This window comes from Fulmarus glacialis, unplaced genomic scaffold (assembly GCF_000690835.1).
Source record: "Fulmarus glacialis isolate BGI_N327 unplaced genomic scaffold, ASM69083v1 scaffold9750, whole genome shotgun sequence".
NCBI classification, from domain to species: Eukaryota; Metazoa; Chordata; class Aves; order Procellariiformes; family Procellariidae; genus Fulmarus; species Fulmarus glacialis.
Window position 1 is genome coordinate 1,108 of NW_009185783.1, and position 22,298 is coordinate 23,405.

The 22,298-nt window shown below is 39.2% G+C and overlaps 1 protein-coding gene across 1 annotated transcript; it reads right to left on the reverse strand.

Moving 5' to 3' along the window:
- Positions 1-6,272: 6,272 nt before the first annotated feature.
- On the reverse strand, positions 6,273-21,444 carry LOC104076996 (target of rapamycin complex 2 subunit MAPKAP1-like). Its single transcript, XM_009578085.1, has 4 exons — positions 21,275-21,444; positions 15,863-16,039; positions 7,194-7,331; positions 6,273-6,375 (listed from the first exon to the last, which is right to left on the reverse strand). Exons 1-4 carry the CDS (start codon positions 21,367-21,369, stop codon positions 6,273-6,275), a joined length of 513 nt encoding a protein of 170 aa, XP_009576380.1. The 5' UTR covers positions 21,370-21,444.
- Positions 21,445-22,298: the final 854 nt, after the last annotated feature.

A 22,298-nucleotide genomic window follows, 5' to 3' on the forward strand; every position in this document is an offset into this window, starting at 1 on the left:
GCCACGGGGACACGGAGCCATCGTGCCCCTTCCCGGCACTTTGGGAACACCAGCTCTCCTTAGCATCTGCGGGAGGCAGGAGCAAGACAAATCGAATACGGCACACAGCATCAACACCAAGTATTTACAAACATAACTGCTGAGATATTTCAGGAATAGGAAAATTGTGGGACAGGTTTAAACGAAAACCTTCAGCGTTGGGGCATCCGCACGATTTCCCTTGGGCCTGGCGGGGTCTTGACAATAAGTGGTTTTTCACACAAATAGTATCTTTGCATTGCAGTTTTTGCTTATCTCCTGTGTAAGTTTTGAATAAAATGTGTTTATAAACAGTTTCAGAAGCATGTTTAAGACAAGAAATTTGGCATTAAAAGTGGTGCTGAGACTGATATGTTAGAAAGCCAATTTTTAAACAAAACTCAGATCTCTTTTCCCTAGTTGCTTTCTGAATGGAAGATGAGCCTCATGCAGCACTCTTGATTTTGAGCTCCTGTTCTCCAAGTTCTGAAGGATAACTTAACAGCTTTGTGTGAACAAATCTGAAATACAGGAATAATAAACCATTACAAAACATGGTATTGTAATAGATTGTGCTCTGAGTTACCTGGTGATGGAACAGATTATTTTAACTGGCCTTTGCAGCTATAATTCCTTTGATTCTGTTGTAGAGACTAAAATATGATATAGAGACTTTCATTTTTATATTTAACTATCCCTGTTTCTTGAATTTTTCTCTTTCCTTATTATTCAGCTTCCTATGGCAGTGAGATAATACACTTATCCAGACTAGTAAGATTATTTTAGACTATTTTTGGTCACTTTACACATTTTAAAGAATGCAAAAAGCACTTGACAGCTGTTAGGGACTTGAATGTTATTGTAAAGCAGCTGTTTTCATTTATAGAAAAAGTATTAGTCTTTCTCCAAACTGAGCAGAATACTAAGTTAATAACTCTCACTCTAACCTACGGAAAATACAGGTCATGTCTGTGAAATGTTGGCAGAAGGTATTGTTTATAACAATTAAACTTGTATAGCATTTTGTTCTTAAAAGGATTGAGCATTTCTGGTTCAGGGATGTTTGCAGTTTGAAGCAGCTATTAAATAATAATCAGTAGCATGTTCACTCTGCAAAGAATTTCTACTTAAAATCAGACAAGATTAAACAGACAAGGCTTCTCTGTTCACAAGAAATTTCAAATGAAGAGAGGCTGACATGGACCAGAAACAGGCAAGATTATTCTAACGTTTCAGCATTTTACATTGTTTAGTTTTGTCTCTCATTTCCTTCTGAGAACATTCGGTTTTTATATACTGACATCAATGCTTAATTTGTTTGAAAACAAAGCCTCTGTACACATTCTCTCTGCATTCTTATTTACTTTACATTAGTATTGATAGTGCCTTCAGTCAAGCTCTGGACGAAAAAGCAACTGGCATCGCAGAGAATGTATTTGTTGAAGAGCAAAAGGAATGAGAGAGCTCAAAGGCGAGGAAGGTAACTTTCAAGTGTGCATATAGTTCCTGCACGTATTTAATTTGAGAATCACCATGGCATCAAGATACAGAAAGTATCAAGAATGAAGTAATCATCTTTCTTATGTTCTTAAAATTGTAAGCCATGCAAATATATTTTATAGAGAATACTGAATGCGGGCCTTAGTGGAGATATAAAAAGCCTGATAAGATCTACCTGCCTACTGCCATGCTACATTGTGGGATGCTGTCAGACCCAGCCATAGCTGTGCCGTGGTATCTGAACATAAGGGTCTCTGCATCTCATCTTGGAAAAACTGTGCTTTCCCTGGTGCAACTGAGAGCCTTCCTAAAAAGTACGATGTAAAATGTACATCTACCATAACCTAAATTCCCTAGGCTGAGTAACACGTAAGTACTGGTAAAAGTAAGACCAGCAGAAATACACACCAGATTGATTGTGTATGAAAATCATTTAGCAGTAAAGCAAATCAAGTTACATTGATAATGGTGTTTTACAGTTACGCAACATGATCTGTACGACCTACAAAACTTTCTCTGCAAAACATGAAGGTGGGATTTTAAAAGCATGCCTAATATCTACCCTTTTTAGAAGTTAATATTATGACTCTTGCTGATTTCTAGGGAGCAGAATTATACCAAGTACTAAACTACCCAAATCTCACCTTCTAAAAAGGCTTTTCAAGACTCCATTATTATATATGTCCAAAATCCAGACAGCATCCAGAATATCTGACATTTTCACTGATAAATTCAGGAAGAACGAGAAGTTCTTATGCTCATCATTTCAAGCATGTGATTCCCTTTCTGTAGATCTGCCATGTTGCAGACCAATTTTATATTTAAACCATCAGCTGCTGGAGTGCTCACAATGTTCAAAAACATTCTCAAAGAGATCTAGACATGGCAAGTTTATATAAAGCAATCCTTAAACTATCTATGGATATTGGGGTTCTCTATAGGGCCATTATCCCAGCATCTCAGCACTGCCCAGGCCAATGTGATATGCACAGCAAGGTCCCTGCAGCACTGAAGAGAGCTTCCAGCTCTTCTCTCCTCACTGCTGTGGCCCGCCGTGGTTAGGGTATCACCCCATCCTTAGTCTCTTTCTCTCCCATTCTGGCTATTTTGAGAAAACTCACTTCCATGAGAGATGTCACTGAGCCTCCCTCAAGGTGGTCCATCACTGGATTAGACCAGTCTCCTCTGGGAGCTCATTCCACAACCAAGAGTGTTTTATTTCCAGCTCTCACGTAAAATATGCATGTGCAGTACATGCTGCTGAGCACGCAATAGGTTAAACAAATTGATGATAAAGTATTCTACTTAGTTATTTTTCATTACCATATGAAAACATCAATTACATTTTCTATTTTATGAGTGTACACAAGGGAATCCATTACAATAACACAGAGGTTATATGACTGTTTTTGCTGCTTCTTTCCCAAGCAAAAAGAACAGTTAGTTTTTTAAGACAATGAAACCAGCCCAGAGAAAAGGAAGGCACACCAGCATATCTGCAAAGACAGTTCCTACCCTGATTTATCCAGCCTGACTCCAACTAATTAAACATCTGCCTTAACAATTTCCTCTGCAGATTTATCTTCTCGAGTATGTAGCACCGACTAGTTGTTACAGACTTTTCCCTAACTTGCAGCCATTCCCATGCAGTTCTTCCAGTTGGTTATTTGGGCACATGGCAAGAGATGATACAGTATTCCCATTAAGCCCCTGCTGCTGCCTGTTGTGGGACAGGTCACCGGGCTCCCAAAGCACTGCTTCCGTACCACCATGTCCTCTATGAAATGACTCAAGGGCTGTGGTTCTCTCAGCTATAACACATACAGGTTATTCTACCACCTGCATTTTCTGTTGACTGACTCAAAAATTATTATTTAAAAATGCTCAGAATTCATACCTCTAAGGCAAAAGCCTTGTGACACTAAGAAAGGAAAAGCGCAAGGAATGTGAAATAGTTTGAATAGTTTGCAATAATTTTATCTAACATAATATCTAAATAGAGCTAGGCACAATCAGAATATTGCTTCCATTTCTTTCAAGCCACTATGAAACAAAGGTTGTACCCAACTTCTATCTCCTTCTACTGACCTATATCTTCCTGCAACAAATAATCTTTCGTTGAAGTTAAATTGCGGTCAAAAGTCTTTATTCAGCTTTAGTCTTTTCAACAAATGAGATTTTGAAACAAACACATTGATATTATTTTTTACAGGGATAGTTCACACTACAGCTACACAAATGCCAGTGCATGTGCTGAAACAGAACGTGCGGAAACCTGGGCTCTGCGCGACCCTTCGTCAAGAGAAACTGTGTCATTATCAGCCTCGTGCTCCAGGAGGTAGGCAAGGCTGCAAGGATGGCAATGGCACTTTTAAACAAAAGTCAAAAATAGAGAAGCTCAGAAGGTCATCAACTCATACAGGTGACCGAGGCTTATAGATTTTCAGGAACTTGTGACTCAATTGCTTGTTGAAAAACCTACTTGTAAGCTGCAGATTACTGGCTGAATAAAATAATTAAAGAAAACTAGTCTATTATTTTAGCCCTGGTCATGCTGGGCTAAAAGCATGACCCCTTCCTGACTATACAATGGAAATTCTTCACTCAAAACAGCCAACCAAGGTTTGCATTTTCCTACAAACATAGGACCAATTTGAAAAATGTCATGTGAGTCAGTGGTGAAAATAGGTCAGAAAGCAGTTTCTTATACAAGTACTTGAAAACAGCACGAGCTGTAAACATAATGAATCCATTTGTCCTGTGAAGACTGGTCCGGAGGCACATTGAAAATGTGCAGAAAAGTTCATAGGCATTCCAGTTTTATTAAACTGTTACAAAAGCTTTAAATAAACGTTAAGTCTATTTTTGGTTAGTACTTTTTAAAAATCAGAACAATCAACTTAAAAGGAAGTGTTGCCGAATGAGAAGAAATGCTTTTCCTAAATTACGTCTTATCTTTTATTCAGGACTTTGACACCCTAATCCTCTGCTTAATAGTGACTTGAACTACAACGGCACAGGACCGTACTGTGTTAATAGTCTGATGTTAAATTCCATTTAGCCGTGCTTCTCCCAATGAAAGTAAGAGGCACATCCACTCCAAATATGAAGAATCTGGTGGTAGATGAAGAATGATGACAAAATCTTCTTCTACCCTTGCTCCAGTCTAGCCATGCCCACTGCGGTGGCATCCTGAGCGTTAACTGTCCTTTAGCCCGGGCGGCATTTCCACCCCGCTCTGCTCGCGGCAGCAAAGGGGACTCTGAGAGGCTTGTTTCGGATCCAGAGGGCAGTGCAAGCAGGAGGACCCCTCTGGGCAGACAGCTGCCATTTCTGCTGTTTTAAAGGTGACAGACAAGACCCTCCAAAGCCCCCTGCCCCCCCAAAATATGCTGACTGATGAATCACAGTTTTGGATAAGGGAAGTAATTGGGAATAAGGGAAGTTTTGGATAAGGCAAGATAATTTTAATAAAAAAGTTTAATTCATGATTTACCAATTTAATACATAAATATCTAACCTGAGAAGTCCCTTCACCCATGTGACAGTATTACATTACAATTTCAATAATGCATTATGAGTCCTCACCAATATTTAAAAAACAAAACAAAAAATATTTCATTTATGAAATTCAATAATATGGGAATTCAAGCAGAAACCTTTCCCTAGAGCGATCACTCTTCTCGCTGTGACTCCAATTCATGAAGCTTACAACTGCGGGTCCTAATTCTGGACCTAACTATACGCAAGCTTAAACTGAAATCTGCAAGCAACACCGACTTTTTCAAGAAATCCAATTACATGTTCAAACGTAAATATACCTGTAAGTAACCAAAAGGTTTTAAGTTGTGACTCCTTCTGTGGTTACATCCACAGCAGGGATGATGGTCGTAGCTCAAAGAGGTGAGATGTCACATGGATAATTTATAAAAAGTAATTTCTTATGAAATTTAGTATGATTTCCTATATAATTAAAAAAACCCCAAATGATACATACATGCTTATATAGCCTGTTACTACACAGGTTTCTGAGTAGGAGTGCCAAGACAGTAGAAACGAATGTATTAGCTGGAGGAATAAATGACAGGTCCATTCCATTTCTAAACTGCTGAGCACAAGTAACAAAATAAAAGCAAAACCAAATTTCAAACAGACAAACAGTAAAACATCTGTTACACGAAGGAGGAAAGTAGTTTAAAGACTGAGCTAAGTGAATCCTTTAGCCACCTCCCTTCAGGGAAGAGAAATCTGACCCCAGGAAATAAATAAAAGTCACCCAAAAAGTGAACAAAAGAGGTGTTTGGAAAAAACAGAACACCATTCATCGCAGCTAACGACTTGTTCATTATGAGTGATGATGGATAAAGACTTCTCACGCTGAGATGAAATCAAGATTTATATGCATTGTTTCCTCTCCCAACTTGTGGGAAGATCATCATCATTTAATTCTATCTCTGCGGCCAGTGATGGGCATCCAGAGAGCTGGTTATCAAACGGCGCAGTCAGCTGGCAAAAGCCGGAACGTGCAGTTGGCACATCTGGACCGAGCCGCCACAGCCGAGGGTGAACAATGACTCCTGGCCAGCAGCCAAATTGCTGCAGACGCTGGCGGGTCTCATCTACAACCACCCCTACCAGCATCTTTCTCTCTCTACCCCCCCGCCTTTTTTTTTTTTTTTTTTTTTTTTTTTTTTACGAGAATCAGATTTTCATTGCTTCATTCAATTGCTCTCCTCTGCCATTTTTTACAGCTCTTATCGTTCCCTTGGAATATGGCCTTGAGACAGCTCATCCGTGTCCTTCACTGTGTTATCTCTTCTAACTTTTATTAAAACTTCAGCTCTCATCTGAAGATAGCTAATTAAATCCATGACAGATTATACACTCGTTTAAAAACTGCACTGAACTACTTTTTCTAAAGAGAACAGGGTTTATTTTCTTCTCCCATAGTTAAAACCAAGGGTATATAAGGAGGTTTCATTCATTTACAAAGACAAGATCCTTATCTTTACCTAGTATATAGGTAGGTTTATATTAAAGTTCCTTTGTTGCGTGACAAGACCCGGTGCAATTTCTCACAGTAATTATTTCTTGTTGCTGGAAAGATCTCTCAGCTTTATACTTTTGAAATATACATACTAACATATATGTGAATGCACATTTACACCCTGAAAAGCATTGCTTTAAAATACAAATGCAAGTACTGTAAATTTTCTTTTTTTAAATGGTGATATGTCTTAACTATAATAGTACTATTTTGACAACATTGCAGAAAGTAATTTTTTCTTTTTCTCTACAAGTAACGATGAATCCTTTAAATTATTTAAAATCATACTAAGCATCATTTTTCTTACATAAATTAAAAGTATACAAATTCTATCAAGGACTGGTCTTACTGTATTTCCACCCATCATCTCAGATTACCACTAGCTGGACTTGAATGCAAATGGCTTTGTTATCATAAATAAATATTTGCAGTAATGGATATACTGCTCTGCAGCAAACATTATGTAGCTCCTCCACTGTCTGCTTTTTGCCAGTATCTAGAACACAAACCTGTGCACAGAACTGCTTTTGAGTGGTGCTGAAAATCACAATACCCACTGAAAAAACCTGAGCATCTTTCACAACAGTTAAAGAGAGATATAAAATATGCTCATGGAAAAGCACCCTACCCTCTAGAAAATACAATAAATAACCCACCTGAGCCTCTCTGTGATCCCTTCCTTCTCTTTAAGGCCTTTTGTAAGATATCCTTCATGGTGACCTTCATACTGTCCACCTGAATAAGTGAGAATCCATGAGCAGCATTTCTGCAAGACAGATGCACATGCATTTTTACAAAACAATCACCATCAGGCAGCTCACTGCAATTGTCGTTAGTTTCAAGCAAAGGACTTGTTAGGCACAACAATTAACAAAGTTGTGCTACAAAAGTAAGGTAAAAGGAGAAACTGAGCGAACTCCCTTAGAAAGGCAGAGACAAAAACGGAGAAAATGGATTGAGATTCAAGGTGTGTAAGGATTTTCCTAATTTATCTTTATTTTTGATCAATTTATGTTCATCATTAAAAAAGAAAAATGAGCAAATGTACCTGCGGAGCTCCTCAACCACTCATTATTAAGTATCTGCTAGGCATTCCAGTGCATACAAGAGAAACAGTTTGCAATGTCATTTTCATACACGTCCCGATGGCAGACCGAACAAATCATTAAGGAGAAGTGGAAGAACAACACTCAGAGAAATAACAGCAGCTTTTCAGCGCTATTAATGTATAGCATTATTTCAAACATAAGTAACGTGCTTTCTTTGGACACATTTTTGTGAACATCGTGGCACCAAATCTCACTGAAAGGTTTACAACAGCGGGGTACTTGTCCTGGCCGTTGTCCGCAGGAGAGTCCACACTTGGGGGAAACACCGCAAACGGCACGGGGACGGTTACGGAAGATACCGTCAGCCAAATATTGAAAGTGGCATCACTGGGGAAGCAGAGAAGATGACAATAAAATAGAAGAGATACTGGATTAACGTATCAGTAAATTTTGCCCCTTAGACCTTGCAGTCAATCTCTGCTCATGTCAGTAGATGTCACTGCAGACAGTTAGCACAGAAATTTGAGAGCTGCTAGGCACCCACAGGGAGAGATTTGCACTGCATGGAAAAAACTGTTTTGCAAAGCTATTTAGACAGGAGGAGGAGCTTTGTATCTGGCAACTAGGAATTTTAATCAGGGAGCAGAGCTCTATATGAATATCACAGCTGGAATATTTTTAAAAGCAACTGGCAGTCAAAAGCAATCCAAGCAACACAATTACATCATTGAAAACAAGACCATATTACATGTCACTTGAAGAGAGAGAGAATACAAGTTTGAGTTCAGATCACTTCAGATGTGGCATCCCTAGTCCACGCTGTGACACAGCCTAGATGAATAAATGGCATCTTCAAGCCCTCACCATACATTAACACTTGCTCCTGGCCACTGGCTGCAGCGCAGACACGGCGGCCAGCAAACTCCCTGCCTGGGCACATGCTGGCCACCAGCTTGCTGTCCTGCAGCTCACTCGCGCTCTTCTTGCAGCTATCAGAACAGCAAGCACACACTGTCTCCTTTTACCCCACTCACAGCACAGAGCTACCTTATTTACCCCAGTTAAGCTTTTCAACTTAATGTCATCTGCCAAGAGAGGCTGGAACAGGCTGAAGAGATGGTCAGGAAATCCGCAAGAAGTGGTCATTTATGCACTACAAAAAATAAAAATGCCTGCTATGCTGTAAGAACATATCAGATGGGTCTGTTTTCAAAGCATCCCCCAGTCCTCGGGCAGCACACCCCCGGGCTCCCCACCCCACAGCAGACTGTCCCACAAGCCACTGGTATAAAACAGCGTTTCCTTCTCATCAGTTGTGAGTTAGTCTCATCTGAATTTCATTCTCAATTCCCTTTGTTCCTGGCCAAATGAAACTGCCTAAAAGCCCAAAATTTATGTTCTCTAGACCATTTATTATTTATAACTCTATCTTACTCGTCCTCAAACCAAATATTCCCAACCTTTTCATGCATCTACTATTTCCCTCTCTATTTCTGCCATGTGTTTAATACAGAACGAGCAGAACTGAGCCCTCTGCTCCACATGAGGGAGTACCATCCATGTCTGCAGTGGTGAGACTGCCATCCTCGTACAGCCCAAGGATTCAGGGGTTTTGATGAATGCCATACAGTGAGCAGAGACCTTCCTAAACTCTTCACTGATGAGCAAATCTTCCCTTAAGCTGCTGTGGAGCCCTGCAACGTGCACAGGCACCACACAACACCTTGCCTTTGCCCAGCAGCTTCCTGGTCGTTCACCTCGCTTCCCAAAGTCATTACAGCTCTGGTCCAAACTGACTTGCTGAGCTAAATTTAGTGGATTTTTTAAAGTGAAAAAACCTCTTATCCAATTATACTGTAATTACAAAAAGGAAACTACCTTTGTGCTTTTATTTAAATGACACGATGTTTGTCAATGAAGCGCTACAAGAAAAGCCTTACACACTGGACCCAACCACCAGAACACCAATTCAAAAGACACCTGGCATCTTTAGGTAATTCATATAATGCTCTGCAATACAGAAAGAAGGTTCCCAGAGAACTGCAGCCAAAATATAGGAAAATAAATTAAAATACTGCAGAAAAAAAAAAAACAGCGAAGGTGAAGAAAGTCTTCCAAAACCTTTTATGGCCAAAATGACTGGAGTCACAATTTTTTTTTTTTTCCTTTAGTACAAAATGTTTTTCAAATGTGTTCTCCCACAAACAAAGCAGGGCCTGCAGCCTACACCACGGATCAGCCCCGCTTCCCGCTGGGTGCAAAGCAAACGACGGCAACCGACCACGGCTGACCCAGCTCGGGCTGCTCACACCAACACGTATCTGAACATCCCGAGAACAGAAGATTGTCTTTCGATTCCCAACACCTCAGCTGCTAAAGAGCACATGCTGCTGTTGATCCCGCTCGTGTCTCAGGCCATCCCAACTTGGTCGATTCTTTCTATTGAGCAGCTGGCCTGAGAACTGTCAGACTAATTTTCCTGACACTCTATTACTAACTCATGGCTGAGCCACAGCCATTCTTTGCCTCAGAAGCTGGATCTCATCCCAGAACAATCTTTAAAAGTTTATTTTACTGATCAAAGCAAAATAAGAAAAACCTCTGTGTTTTACTATATTTAGTGTGCTATCCAGCAAGCGAGACTTTGGCAAGAGCAGTGAAATGTAAAGTGCACCCCGCATTTGTAAACTTTTGGATATTTGCTCTGGAACAGAGCCAGAGGGTCTGAAACGCCCGTCCCAGCTCAGACGCACGATTCTCCCCTTCCCTTGCTCCAGCTCACTAAGCATGCAGTGCTGTTTCCCTCTAACAATACACCACAGAACCTCAATAATGACATCTTAGCACTCAGTAAACCCACAAATCTGAGCCGAGAGTGGATTTAAGCCCAGACCAAAGAGATTCTGCCGTCATCCTGGGGTCAGGCCAGCGTGTCAGAGCACATTTCGTGCGCCGCAGGGGAGGAGAAGCCCCGCGCCGTCCCCAGCGCGCTGGAGCACTATCAAACACGCAGGGAGTCTTGGAGCCACCCTCCGCACTGGATCGCCTAAAACATCATCAATCTACCGCAACCCACCTTTATGTGAAAATAGCACAGTGAGGCTCTTCTGGAAGAAACACACGCCCCACCTTACCTTGCCAGCTTCCCAGTTATGCTCCGCATTGATAATGGGCATGAACTGTCCTCACTCAACCTACTTCCAGCATATCCTTAATTACGATTATAAATTACATGTTTTAGCTTACTCTGCTAACGTGTGATACCTTTATTTTAAGTCACTGCACTAGAAAACGGGACAGACGAGCAGATGCTATTCAATCAATTAAAACTGCTGCTTACAAATTGGAAGCCAAAGAAATTCCTTAGCTTGTATTTTTTGTCATTTTGCAAAAACATACCTGGGTGACAAGGTTAAATCAAGCAAAGGAAATCCCTGGCACTTATCATCCACAGGCATTACTGATAAATTGTGCAGTGGAGGAATAAAGGATTACCTTCTGTATTTTTTCATTACACTTTTCTTTTGTTACAGAATACATAAATCCATTGTGGCACAATGTAATATGTATCATCGTGCTACACCTGTGGACGTTTCATAACGGCTGCCATGTCTGTGCAGTCAGGAATGATAAGTGAACCACCCGTGAATGTTAATGATAGTGATCATTCTGCGGTAACTTGGCTTTCCATCTTCTTTTACAGCCTCAGCGCTGGAGCCAGGGTGGCAAGGTTCAGAAGAGGAAAAAGAAAACAACAGAAGAGGCAAGAGCTTTGGCGGGCTGACGCCGGGTGTTGCCTGGGGGGGGACGTGCTCGGAGGCAGCATGGAAACAGGCAGTGTCCTCTCCACGGGCACCGTTTGTGTAACAAAATAAAAAAACCCAACACTTAAAGGACAAAAGGCTTCTCTTCTGAATGAGAAACGAACTTTCCCAAAAGCTGCCTTTCCAATCTGGACCAATTTTTAAAAATTTTTAATTTTTTCTTTCTTTCTTTTTTTTTTGATACTGAAGTGGAATTTATAGCACTTAGAGCTTGATGCAAAAAATGGTTGGCATGGTTGAAAGTGTCTCTGAATGGCTAATAACAATTTCCACTTGATCAGCACAAAGTCAAAGTTAAGACTAAAAATCCCAGTTGACGCAATGTACTTAACTTAAGCTGGGTAATTTTTAAGATAAAGTGCACAGTGATATGAACCAGAATAACTATGCCAGCCACAATTTTTATTCTGAGCCTAAATAATCTTGGTTTTGTGCATCTCAGGTTAGCCTTGGATAACTCTATGCACTCTTGGGTTTAATTGGCTATATTTTGGCACTACTATAAGCTATCATTAGACATCTAACAAGTCAGCTTCTCTGCTCTGACTCCTTTCCTAGGTCCTACCCCTCCCTATTCACTATCCTGGGAGCCTACCTTCTTAATTTCAGCACCTACATTAACTTTCTTAAATTTGCATTTTATGAATATTCTAAAATATACTTTGCAGATTACCTACACCCATGTGAAAACTGATAGCAGGCCTTTTGGGGAGTGCTTCTGTAATTTAAGTAAAAAACACATTTCAAAGCTTTGAATTGGATTTGTAAATGTACTATGAAAGCCTGATATTTTAAAAGTTTTTCAAACCTTAATCTATCAGGTATAGCAGAAGTGCTGCTTTGAAAAATATATATATAATAGTCAAAGCAATTTAAACATAATATCAAAACAGAAAAAAGTGCTACAGAGCAGAGGAACTGTATGCCAAATTTCATCTATGTGCCAACTGGCAGCTGAGCTACAACTCCTCGAAACACCATTAGATCGAGTATGTCAAGTTGTGATAATAAAATTTCCAAGGGGAAAAACCCTAATGATAGTACAGATTTATTTTAAGCTACCTTCGTTCAGTCTTTCAGGTATTACTTCATCATCTCAAGAAGCCTGCATTTACATGAATGCAGTGCTTTGTTTGACTCCTCCTGACAAATCATACTCGACATCAAAGAAGGCTGTTTGCGAATGCTGTGTTTGACATTGGACAAAGTACTCCTTTCCACAACAGACATTTTCCAAAAACATAACTCGCTAGACTAATGGGCAGTTAGAAGCCAGAATGACTGCCCTCCGTCTTCTCCTTGTGTAACTTTGCCAGAGTCCTTGGAACTTGCCAAATTCAGTCATGCCTGCTTAGCTTGCTCGACTGATTGTGCCAGAAAAGAAAATAAGACACAGATGTATTTGAGCTCTTTGAGATGCCAGTAAGAGAGACAGCTAATGGCTTCATTTCGACCCTCCCCTACCAGCTGGGCACAGGTGGGGGGATAATGAGGTCCCTCTCCCTAATCAAACTCAATTATTTACTACTCTATATAGCCACAAAGACATTCACATTCAGCTCGGAATATAAAATGCACTGTGGGCTACTTCCAACCACCGCCACTGGGTATTTATAACTAACTCAAGTGGCTAAGAGTTTGCCTTGGCAGGAGTTTAAGTGTATGAAGTTCTGCAAACTGTTTGTGCTCAAACATGTCCTGCTGAATTCCATAACTGTCAGCTCGGTAACTGCACAACATCTGAAAATATATCCAATATGCAGGACGGGTGAGATCTGAAATAAAACACCATGCTTCACCATGAAGCTTCTCAGAAGCATCAACTTTTTTCAACAGTGATTCAATATTAATAAACATTACGAGTCACAAGCCTGACCCAGCAGCAGCTGAAATACTTCAGCATGAGGAGGAAAAAAAAGAAACGCAAAATATAAAAACACAATTACGTGCACTAGTAGGATGACAGGGAAGGAAGAAGATGTAGAATTTACAACAAATCCCTACAAAAATAAGATAGCACGCACATTTAAACTCACAGTAGTAACAATCTTTTGATGAAGTGATGATCAAGTAATTCTCTATTCTCGGGGACACATTAAAAATTCTAACTTAAATCTAACTATTTACAAATAACTATTTACACAGGAAGTACAAGCAATTTCAAATTAACATGTGGACACAGAAAAAAAACCTCTCAGAAAAGCACTACTACTTATGATGCAGTTGTCCTATTTCTAATCAGCAGGACCTCCCAAGTTTGAAAGAAGGTCCTCACATGAGCACAAATTATGTTAAAGCAAAAGATTTCACATTTGTTTTGCAGAATTTGCAGCTGGACCTTAATCCTGCTACAAGCACCAGTCAGTGAACTGCTGGCCCGGCCAGGATCCTGCTGAGGTCTCTGGGCTCCACACGGGAACACCAGTTCCACCTCCTCCAAGCTAACGTCCAAAATCTGAGACCTCATGTGTTCACTGCATTTAAGTACTAATCCCTATCCATGTACTGAGTACAGGCAATGGGGATGTGGATAGGAGGCAGCTGAGAAAGAAAGGGGACTTTTTCGAAATTAGAAGTCATCAACAATTTAGAATCTTCTAATGATACAGGCTTCTTAACTGGTCTATCTGCAATAAACACTCCTGATCCTTTTTGATTGCATGGAATTAGAATAGAATTTTCTGTATACCTGCTAGAATTTTTCTGGGGATACTGATAATGCAGATTTATCTTGAAGATAAAAGAATCATAGAATCATAAAATTAAAAAAATCAAATCCATGGCAATAGCATTGACTCCAGAGAAATGCATGCAGGTGAAAGAGAGATTCCCTCTTTCAGAGAAAACATGCAGCGTTCTTCAGTCAGGTGGAAGGAACTAAACATCCCGCAATTCCACAGATGGAGAAGTCAGTTGCCTGGCTCAACTGTGTGACTGTAACCTGCACAAACCAAAAACGGACCTTGTAATATGACTGGCAAGACTGCTTCATTTCCTCCTTGTATCAGATTCCACATGACTGCATCCAGTTCAGCACAGCTGAGTATGTTTACCTTGAATAACTTATTTGTAAATACTGTTGACAGAATATTTTATTTTCCAATAACCTAATACAGTGGAATGAAGTGAATGGGCCTTTGGGAAATACATGTGGGATTTCTGAAAATTTCTTTCAGTAGGATGCTTTAGAATGTCTCTAAGAAGCACAATCCACAATAAAGAATATAAAAATGTAATTAAATAGCTCAGAAATTTTTTAAAATGTCTGATTATTCAAAACCAGAAGCAGCTGTATGGTTATGAAATGTAAGTAATCCTTTATGAATTAAAAAAATGTCCAATAGCCAGGAAAACCCTATTAGCATTTTCATTTCAAGAGATCCAAACATTAAATATTTTTCCCAAGTAAGAAGTGGCTTATGCTACTACTATTTTGTTATAGTAATTAAGGCCTTCCGATGGTTTAAAAGATTTTTCACTCACAAGTAAAGAAAAATAAAAGTGATCAAGCATAGTATATATCACTCAAACCCTAATTCACTGATAATAATACAGCAAATTCTTCTTGAGCTACAAACCAGACAGCTTCAAGTTTCAGTGGCGGACGGGGTATTCTTCTTCAAAATACTTCTGGACTCTAGAGTGGTATATCCAGTCCTGCTCTAGCTGGCATGCTCATTTACTGCTCATATCTCTCCTCAATCACTGCATTGTTATTAATGTACTCTGCAACTAATTTGTATTTAAAATTCCCTGCTTTTCAGTCCACTAACCAGTCTTAAAATGCAAGTTGACTACTTTGTCTATCAGGCTTTGAAAGAAGATTTTGAAGTCTCTCATATGTGGAACACCCAAACACTATGAGTACACTTTTTTTTCCCCCTGCTAAAATTCAATACATTTTCCCAAAATAATTTAAAAATCACTAGCAAGATCAGTTCTTAATACCTGTTGAAAAGGGCTCTGGATACCCAACATGCATGACTTTATAATTTTAACTCTCTGAAGCTATTATATACATTATTTCATTTATTATTCAAAACATTTTTCACAACTAAGCAGCACGGCTGGAGCAAAATGAAGATTATGAGCTCAGATTTTGTGTACATTCCAAGTATTTACTAGCAGCAGTGCAACAGTTCAATGTTCTTCATACTAATCATACGCAGAAGGGCTTATTTTCTTCTCTGTAGCTTTAGACTCACAATGATGGGCTCACCCGAGTTGCTGCCAGCAGCATTTGCTTTTCTACCTGCCTCGTGACAGACCCCAGACCAGGCATCGTCTGCAGAGAACCGTGAATACGTGCGCCCCTGAGTTTCGCTACATTCAGATGAAGAAAAGTAGAGAAGAAAAAAGACGTGGAGGTGGCACGGACATACAGATGTTTCCCAGAGATTGAGAAAGTTAGCATCCATACTCACATGCGAACAAAGAGCGACTGTTTTGCTGCCAGGCCAGGAGAAGAGTACTTTTCAACCAGTGCCAGAGTGCTGAAGCCAAACTTGTGAATGGGCTCATTGCAATCCAAGGGTGGAAAATCTGTGTCAACCTCTCCATCATCCTCAGCAATATGGAGACAGTAGGCATTGACGTTGTCGCTGAAACAAAGACAAAACAAGTTCATTCAGGAGGGAAACTAGACAACCGATCCAGTTCAGCCGATCAATACCAGTTGCTAAATGCTGTAGAAAACAAATTGGCAGACAGGCTTATTACAGGAGTAACATACTCAAAAGCCACTGATGGCATGTATATAAATATGTCCAAACAAAGTCCCAACATATCTTGCTACCATAACCATGTGGTAATAGAAAAAACCCCAAAACCTCAGAGTAAAGCAGTGAGTCTTACTTCATCGTTAACTGAACTGCAAGCGAAAGACTGACAGTGATTAAAATACACCAAAATCTATAAAAGTTTCATGACTTCATAAAGCTGGAAGCAATATTTCTCTGTTTGTGAAAATTTATTTATTTATATGACCATTACATTTTAGAATTGAAGACAAACAAGCAGTATCTCTCTATTTTTTCATAGATCAAGTAACTGTGGAAAAGTTTACTGAGCGTACGCTTGAAAAGCTGAGAAGGCTCTCGGGCAGGTAAACAGTGTAATAAACTACAGGAAGAATAAAAAATCTGTTCAACATAGTAGCAACGACTAGTAGAAAAGCTAACTTTTCTAGACATCTAAGAAGTCCAATCACTAAAACTACTTAAAAGTTAGTATAAACTAATAAGCAGAACTAAATAACACAGAAAGTTTTAAAGAGATACGGTGTGAAGAAAATACGGAAGAAAAATCTAAGCCTCTTTCTTTCCACAAACAAAAGCCCATAGGGAAATGATTATCTATATATACCAGAGTATTAATCATATTTTCCCAGTATTAAAATCTATTTCAAATGCTAATATTTAAATTACTGAGCTGAAAATAAGTATTCTTTCTTACTATAAATGTGCCAGCATTCAGGCATTTTCCACAGCCATGAAGTATAGCTTGAATGTTCACGTGGCAGTGTGTTTCTAAACTCTGCAGTTTAAATTTGGAGTTTTAATTGCATGATTGATGCTTAAATTAATTAATTGCAAAGTGTATGCTAATTGTTTAATTGGTCGCTTGATCTATATAGATCATTTTTTGAATTAAATGAGTTGATTTACAAAGTTTATTGATTGGATGTGACAATGAATTATTTCACTGACTACCTGATTTGCAATTTTCTCAATTAATTCACATACTTTGGTTGCAACTGTGCTTTATTGAGAGTGCTTAGTCCAGGTGATCTATATGTACCTTGTCACAACTAAGACATTTATTACATACAACAGGTAGTAACGATGTATTACTATTACTGTAAGCTGTAAATTTGCTAACAAAAAGGTAATCCAGCAATGTTTGTCACTATGAATTTTGAAAATTCTACAATACTATTAAAGAAACTTCCATGAGTCCCTGGACTGTTATGAAGAACTGGAACATTGCTGTAGAACTGATTTTCAACTTCTTCAAGAGCGCTTAAGTAACTTTTAGGGAAACTGGTGAAAGGTAGTGCTGGGAAGAGAATTCGTACAGCACCAGGGCTCTGACAACCAGAGAAAGCCTACTCAGCCAGGAGGTTGTGTGGTTTGCATTGGTGCCAGTCGTCCTAGGAACAAGCTAAACAAAAAGGCTGTGAATAATATAGATACAGCTGATCCTGCTTACGTAACGAGAAACGCCTGGCACGATTTTCGTGTCCTTGTCTTATTCTATTTAGATTTCTACGAATACAGACACCAGGCTCTGCATGCTCATTCTGTCCAGTTCAACATAACTCAAGTCACCTCACGCTATGAGACTTTCCAGTCTGAACAGTCACCCCATTCCCATCTTCCCACAGCTGTGGTCAGTGCCTTACACTGCTGATTTTCTAACCTATTCGTTTGACAGAATTCTTCTATGTGCAGCCTAGTGCGCACTTAAAGCTCTGCATAAATAAAGTTAACATTTTCATTCGGTACTTGATGCATTTACATAATTCTCATTAAAGCCAGAGGAACATATAGACACGCCGGCAACAGAACACATTCAGTGCGATCTCAAAGCAATCCAAGTGCCAAAAAAAGATAGTGGTGGCAATAACTTATCTTCCACCAATTACACTGAAAATACACAACGTCAGTTAAATCCCATAAATTAAAATGGTTACAAATGTCTTCAAACATGGAGTGGGTTCCTGAACATTAACACAGATTAAGTCACAATCTGTTGAAAAAACAAGTTCAATGGGTAAAACTGTTCTGCATTTTGAACCTCCATGAGGATTAGATCGAAGTCCTGAACTTTAGGCTTCAAATTACAAGGTACAAAGCCTTGAGAATCCGCGTTTGCTATGGACAGAATGTAAAAGTTAAGTACAACAACTGACAGATGTAATAGCATTCTCAACTTCTAAAAATAGGAAGTTTATTTGAATTTTGCATCTCACTATTAATTTATTCCTAGAAAGGGATTTTGTTTATTCTTTGCAGGTGGAATCATTACAGCACATCTGTCAGGGGTTGGCAAGAGAATGGTCCAGTCGGTTATGACCAAAGTTCACCTGTAAGAGGCCAGGAACAGGGCTGCTAACAGTCAGTGGTTCCTCATATCAAGACACTGAATAGAGACAAATGTAATACAATTGTAATAAAAAAACGCAGCCTAACTGAATACAAAACGTTCTCAAAGCTGTCAACTAGTACTCACTCATTTCAGACTCTTACATCTACCTTTTAGGAAAAAGAATTAGGCGGTAATATATTCTTTTCCTAAAGACAGAGGGGTTGTTTCTCTTAATTACAAAGTCTACAACCTCCTCATTATTCTCAATCTGTGTTACTAGTGGGTATGTTTGTCATTCTGCATACATTGTATATCAGATTTGAAGCATCCTCTACATGTATTTTAGTGCAGTGTCACAATGATCCCCATTTTTCCTTTTTGTACTCTCAACTGACTAAACCGGGAACCAACAGCAAATGTAGAATGTGCAACCTGCACAAGCTCTTTCCGTATTTGGAAATGATAAGAATTAGTCTACAGTTAAATCAATCCTTGCTACAGGACAGGCAGTCAGCAATGTTAAAAAAAGATGATGGAGACATGAGAAATAATTAAGAACTACACAAGAAGACAAACTTCTTGTAACTTGAGGCTCTGCCCTTTCCTCTGAGCATTTGTACCCAGATTCTCAATTGCTGCTGTTAGACTGTTCTTGGAAACTCATGCCTCCATTATTTATTTTATTACTTCTGTCCTGAGATTTGATTACATTAGACAGCCTCCTTGGTCATGATCACTCTCTGACACATCATAACATCTTATCCTTCAAGGCACACAGTGAAATTCATTTCCTCCCACTGCTGACTTTTGCCGTGGGCAATGATGTTTCATGGAATACCTCTACTCATGGGCATTGTTCCATTTGAGGTGTGCTGTGCTCCTGAAAAATACGTGTGTCCACAGATTGACATTAGTGGTGTCTTACTCGTTAAAAAATAAGCTAATCATACACAAAGGACACGTTTTTGAACTTATGATACAACGATCAGAAATTAATAACAGCAAATGAAATGGCACCATCTGAAAATAATTTTATATTTCTTCTCCAATATAAAAAAATGACAAATCAAACTGAAGTGTTTAACCTCCGAAACATCTCATATGTTTGTTGAGAAGAGCTAAGGGAAATCCTATATCCAAGGCAACAATACCCATGAAACTGTTTTCAAGAGGGGCTGCTTTTCTGGGTTGCCTTGTGTCTACTAAACAGAAATCAACTAATCCTAATGAAGGGCAGTTCAAGCAACCTTTCAGCACCTCCCTTTCCCCCTTACAATTGTGCTACAATCGGAGAGAAGACTACTAGTCCTCAAACACTTCTGAAAAATGCTGAAAGAGCAAACTGTAAAATTCAGTACAAAAACACCCATTCATCAAATACTCCAGGAACAACAAAAAAATGAAAATCGACTCCTATAGAAAAAAAACAAACAAAACTCTTAACCTTCTTGCACTAGGAAAGTCACACACTAGTATCTGTTACTAATAACTCCATAATAAACTATTTTAAGTTCTTATTTTATGTTCTATGACCCAGCAAAAACTGAAGTATTTTACAGAACTGTTTTAAAACCAAAGTTGCTCAGATGAGCGGCTCTGAAGTACCTGTTTTAAATACCCTATGTCACCTCCATGATAAAGTAATGGCTCTTACTAGACAACACTAGTTCTCCAGCACAGCAAATCCAATCCATTATTTAGTCACAGAAATCTTAGGGGCAGAACTCTTTCACAATGAAGACATAAGCCATGATTACTAAAGATACTGAAAAAATCCATTGATTAACTGAAGCTAAAATTTCTGAGGACAACATAGATGCTGCTCTTTACAGCAAAGAGCCAATGTGACTGAGGTCAAAGTCTTGCAGAAATTATAAAATACTGCATGACAGAGGTTTCTGAATTAAAGAATGCAACTTTATTCACAATTTCGAAAAAAAAATTGTATTTATTTTGTTTTCAGGATCTTATTTGCATATCTTTATTTTAGTGCTATCTCCAGGATGATAACCTGGAGAAAGAAAAGCACCTTTAGCCCCTATACCTGACAATTCTTAGAAAAGCAGAAATATTTTAACACGTGTATAATGAATTAAAGTTATTATGTCAGCATAATGACAGCAGAAAGCAAGTAAGTGATAATGCTGAAGTTCCATGACTTGTTTTCAGATATACTCACTATGGCTAAAATCTATTCCATGGTTTCGGGAGAACACTAAGAGTACTTCCAAGACACACTGTCACCCAGTACAGCGATTCTTCTCTCTATGAATCTGTAGGAGGAACTGGTACCGTGCAGACCAAACAGAGTCAGAATCTGGGTACCTTCTCTCAGAACAAACAAAAGAGGGAGTTACAGATGAGTTCTGGATTTTATTTGACATCCTTGTGATCTTAGCCATTAAGAACACTACCGAAAAATAGATGGGACATGAAATAAAAAATGTCTCCATGACACCGAAAGAGATAAGATTTATATTATTTTTACATAGAGTGTTTTGAAATTATGATTCATTTACAGATCCATGGTTTCATATGCTTATCATTATACAGTATCCGGTAGTTTAATTGAAAGAGAAATGGATATAGATGCATGTGTACTGCTCAAAAGGAAATACTGATAAATGTGTAGGTGGTTTCTCTAAGATTTATCTATAAAAACATTGACATGGAAATCCATTTCATTATGCAAAAGGGCTGCAGAGAAGAAAATTAGAGATCAAGAGGTAGTAAAGAAAGAACATTACTTCAGTTTTGGTTCCCGTCCCTCACTTGTATATTGCCAGCATATTAGTCCAATCAGGTCATGCACCTTGGCATTTGCTATCGTCACAACTGTCATGGGCTGTAGTTTGTCTTGGCTTGTGTGCAGTGGGAGGTAGACATCAATTTTTTTGGTTGCCGTTGTACCAACATGACCCTGTCGAGAAAATATATTTCATTAGAATGTACAAAAGTATGACAGAGCTAATACAAAACCTAGTACAGATGGAATTCTTTTCAGTAGAAAGATTAAAATACACTGCTACGACTTAAGGTTGGAAGAAGCTTGAACGTTTAAATTCCAATTCTTTTACTGCTGTTTAATGTATCTGTAAAAATGACATGAAATATTTGGCAATGATTTCACAGATTTCCATAAAAAGTCTGAACTTCACTGCAAGATCCCATGTTCTTGTAGGATCAAAAAAAAAAAAAAAAAAAAGAAAAGGTGGGATGGGGGAAGGGGGGGAAGAGAGAACTGACAATCCTACCCCTAAAACTTCAAAACCATTTTTCCATCAGCATTTAATACTAGCATTACCCTTGTTTCTACATTTCTGCTTTCTTCTGTAGTTCTTTCCCACTACTTGAAAAGCTCGCCTCCCTCACGTGCAGAACTACCAACTTACCGTGCCTTATTCCTACAGCTAGCACTCCCTCTCTGGTACCTGGGCACAGGTGAGGCATCTTCCGTGGCAGTACCAAGGCAGCCTGTCTCATCACTAGTTATTCTAGCTCTGGAACACGCCAGGATTGCCAATGCTACTTGCTTTTCACTGTTCTAGTTCCCCTCCAGCTTTAGTTTGGGACTCCTCTCATCGTCCTCCTTTCCCCTTTGCCTTCCTTCCCCTGCTACAGTACCAAAAGGAGTCAAAGGAGCTTACACCTGGATGCACAATGGGATAAAATGCAGGGAAACTCTCAGCATACGTAAAAGGGGAGACTGGAGCCTGGCCAGCACATTCCCACAGAAAGGAGGAAAAGGAAGAGCCTGCCACAGCTGGCAGT

What these genes read in the sequence shown, in the direction of transcription:
- LOC104076996 (XM_009578085.1), bottom strand. Translation starts at nt 21,369, where the DNA reads ATGACAGTTGTGACGATAGCAAATGCCAAGGTGCATGACCTGATTGGA. An exon ending in CAGTCGCTCTTTGTTCGCAT is followed by an intron (nt 7,332 to 15,862) that starts GTGAGTATGGAT and finishes TCTGTCTTGCAG; the next exon opens with AAATGCTGCTCATGGATTCT. An exon ending in TTTATTGTATTTTCTAGAGG is followed by an intron (nt 6,376 to 7,193) that starts GTAGGGTGCTTT and finishes GGATTTAATTAG; the next exon opens with CTATCTTCAGATGAGAGCTG.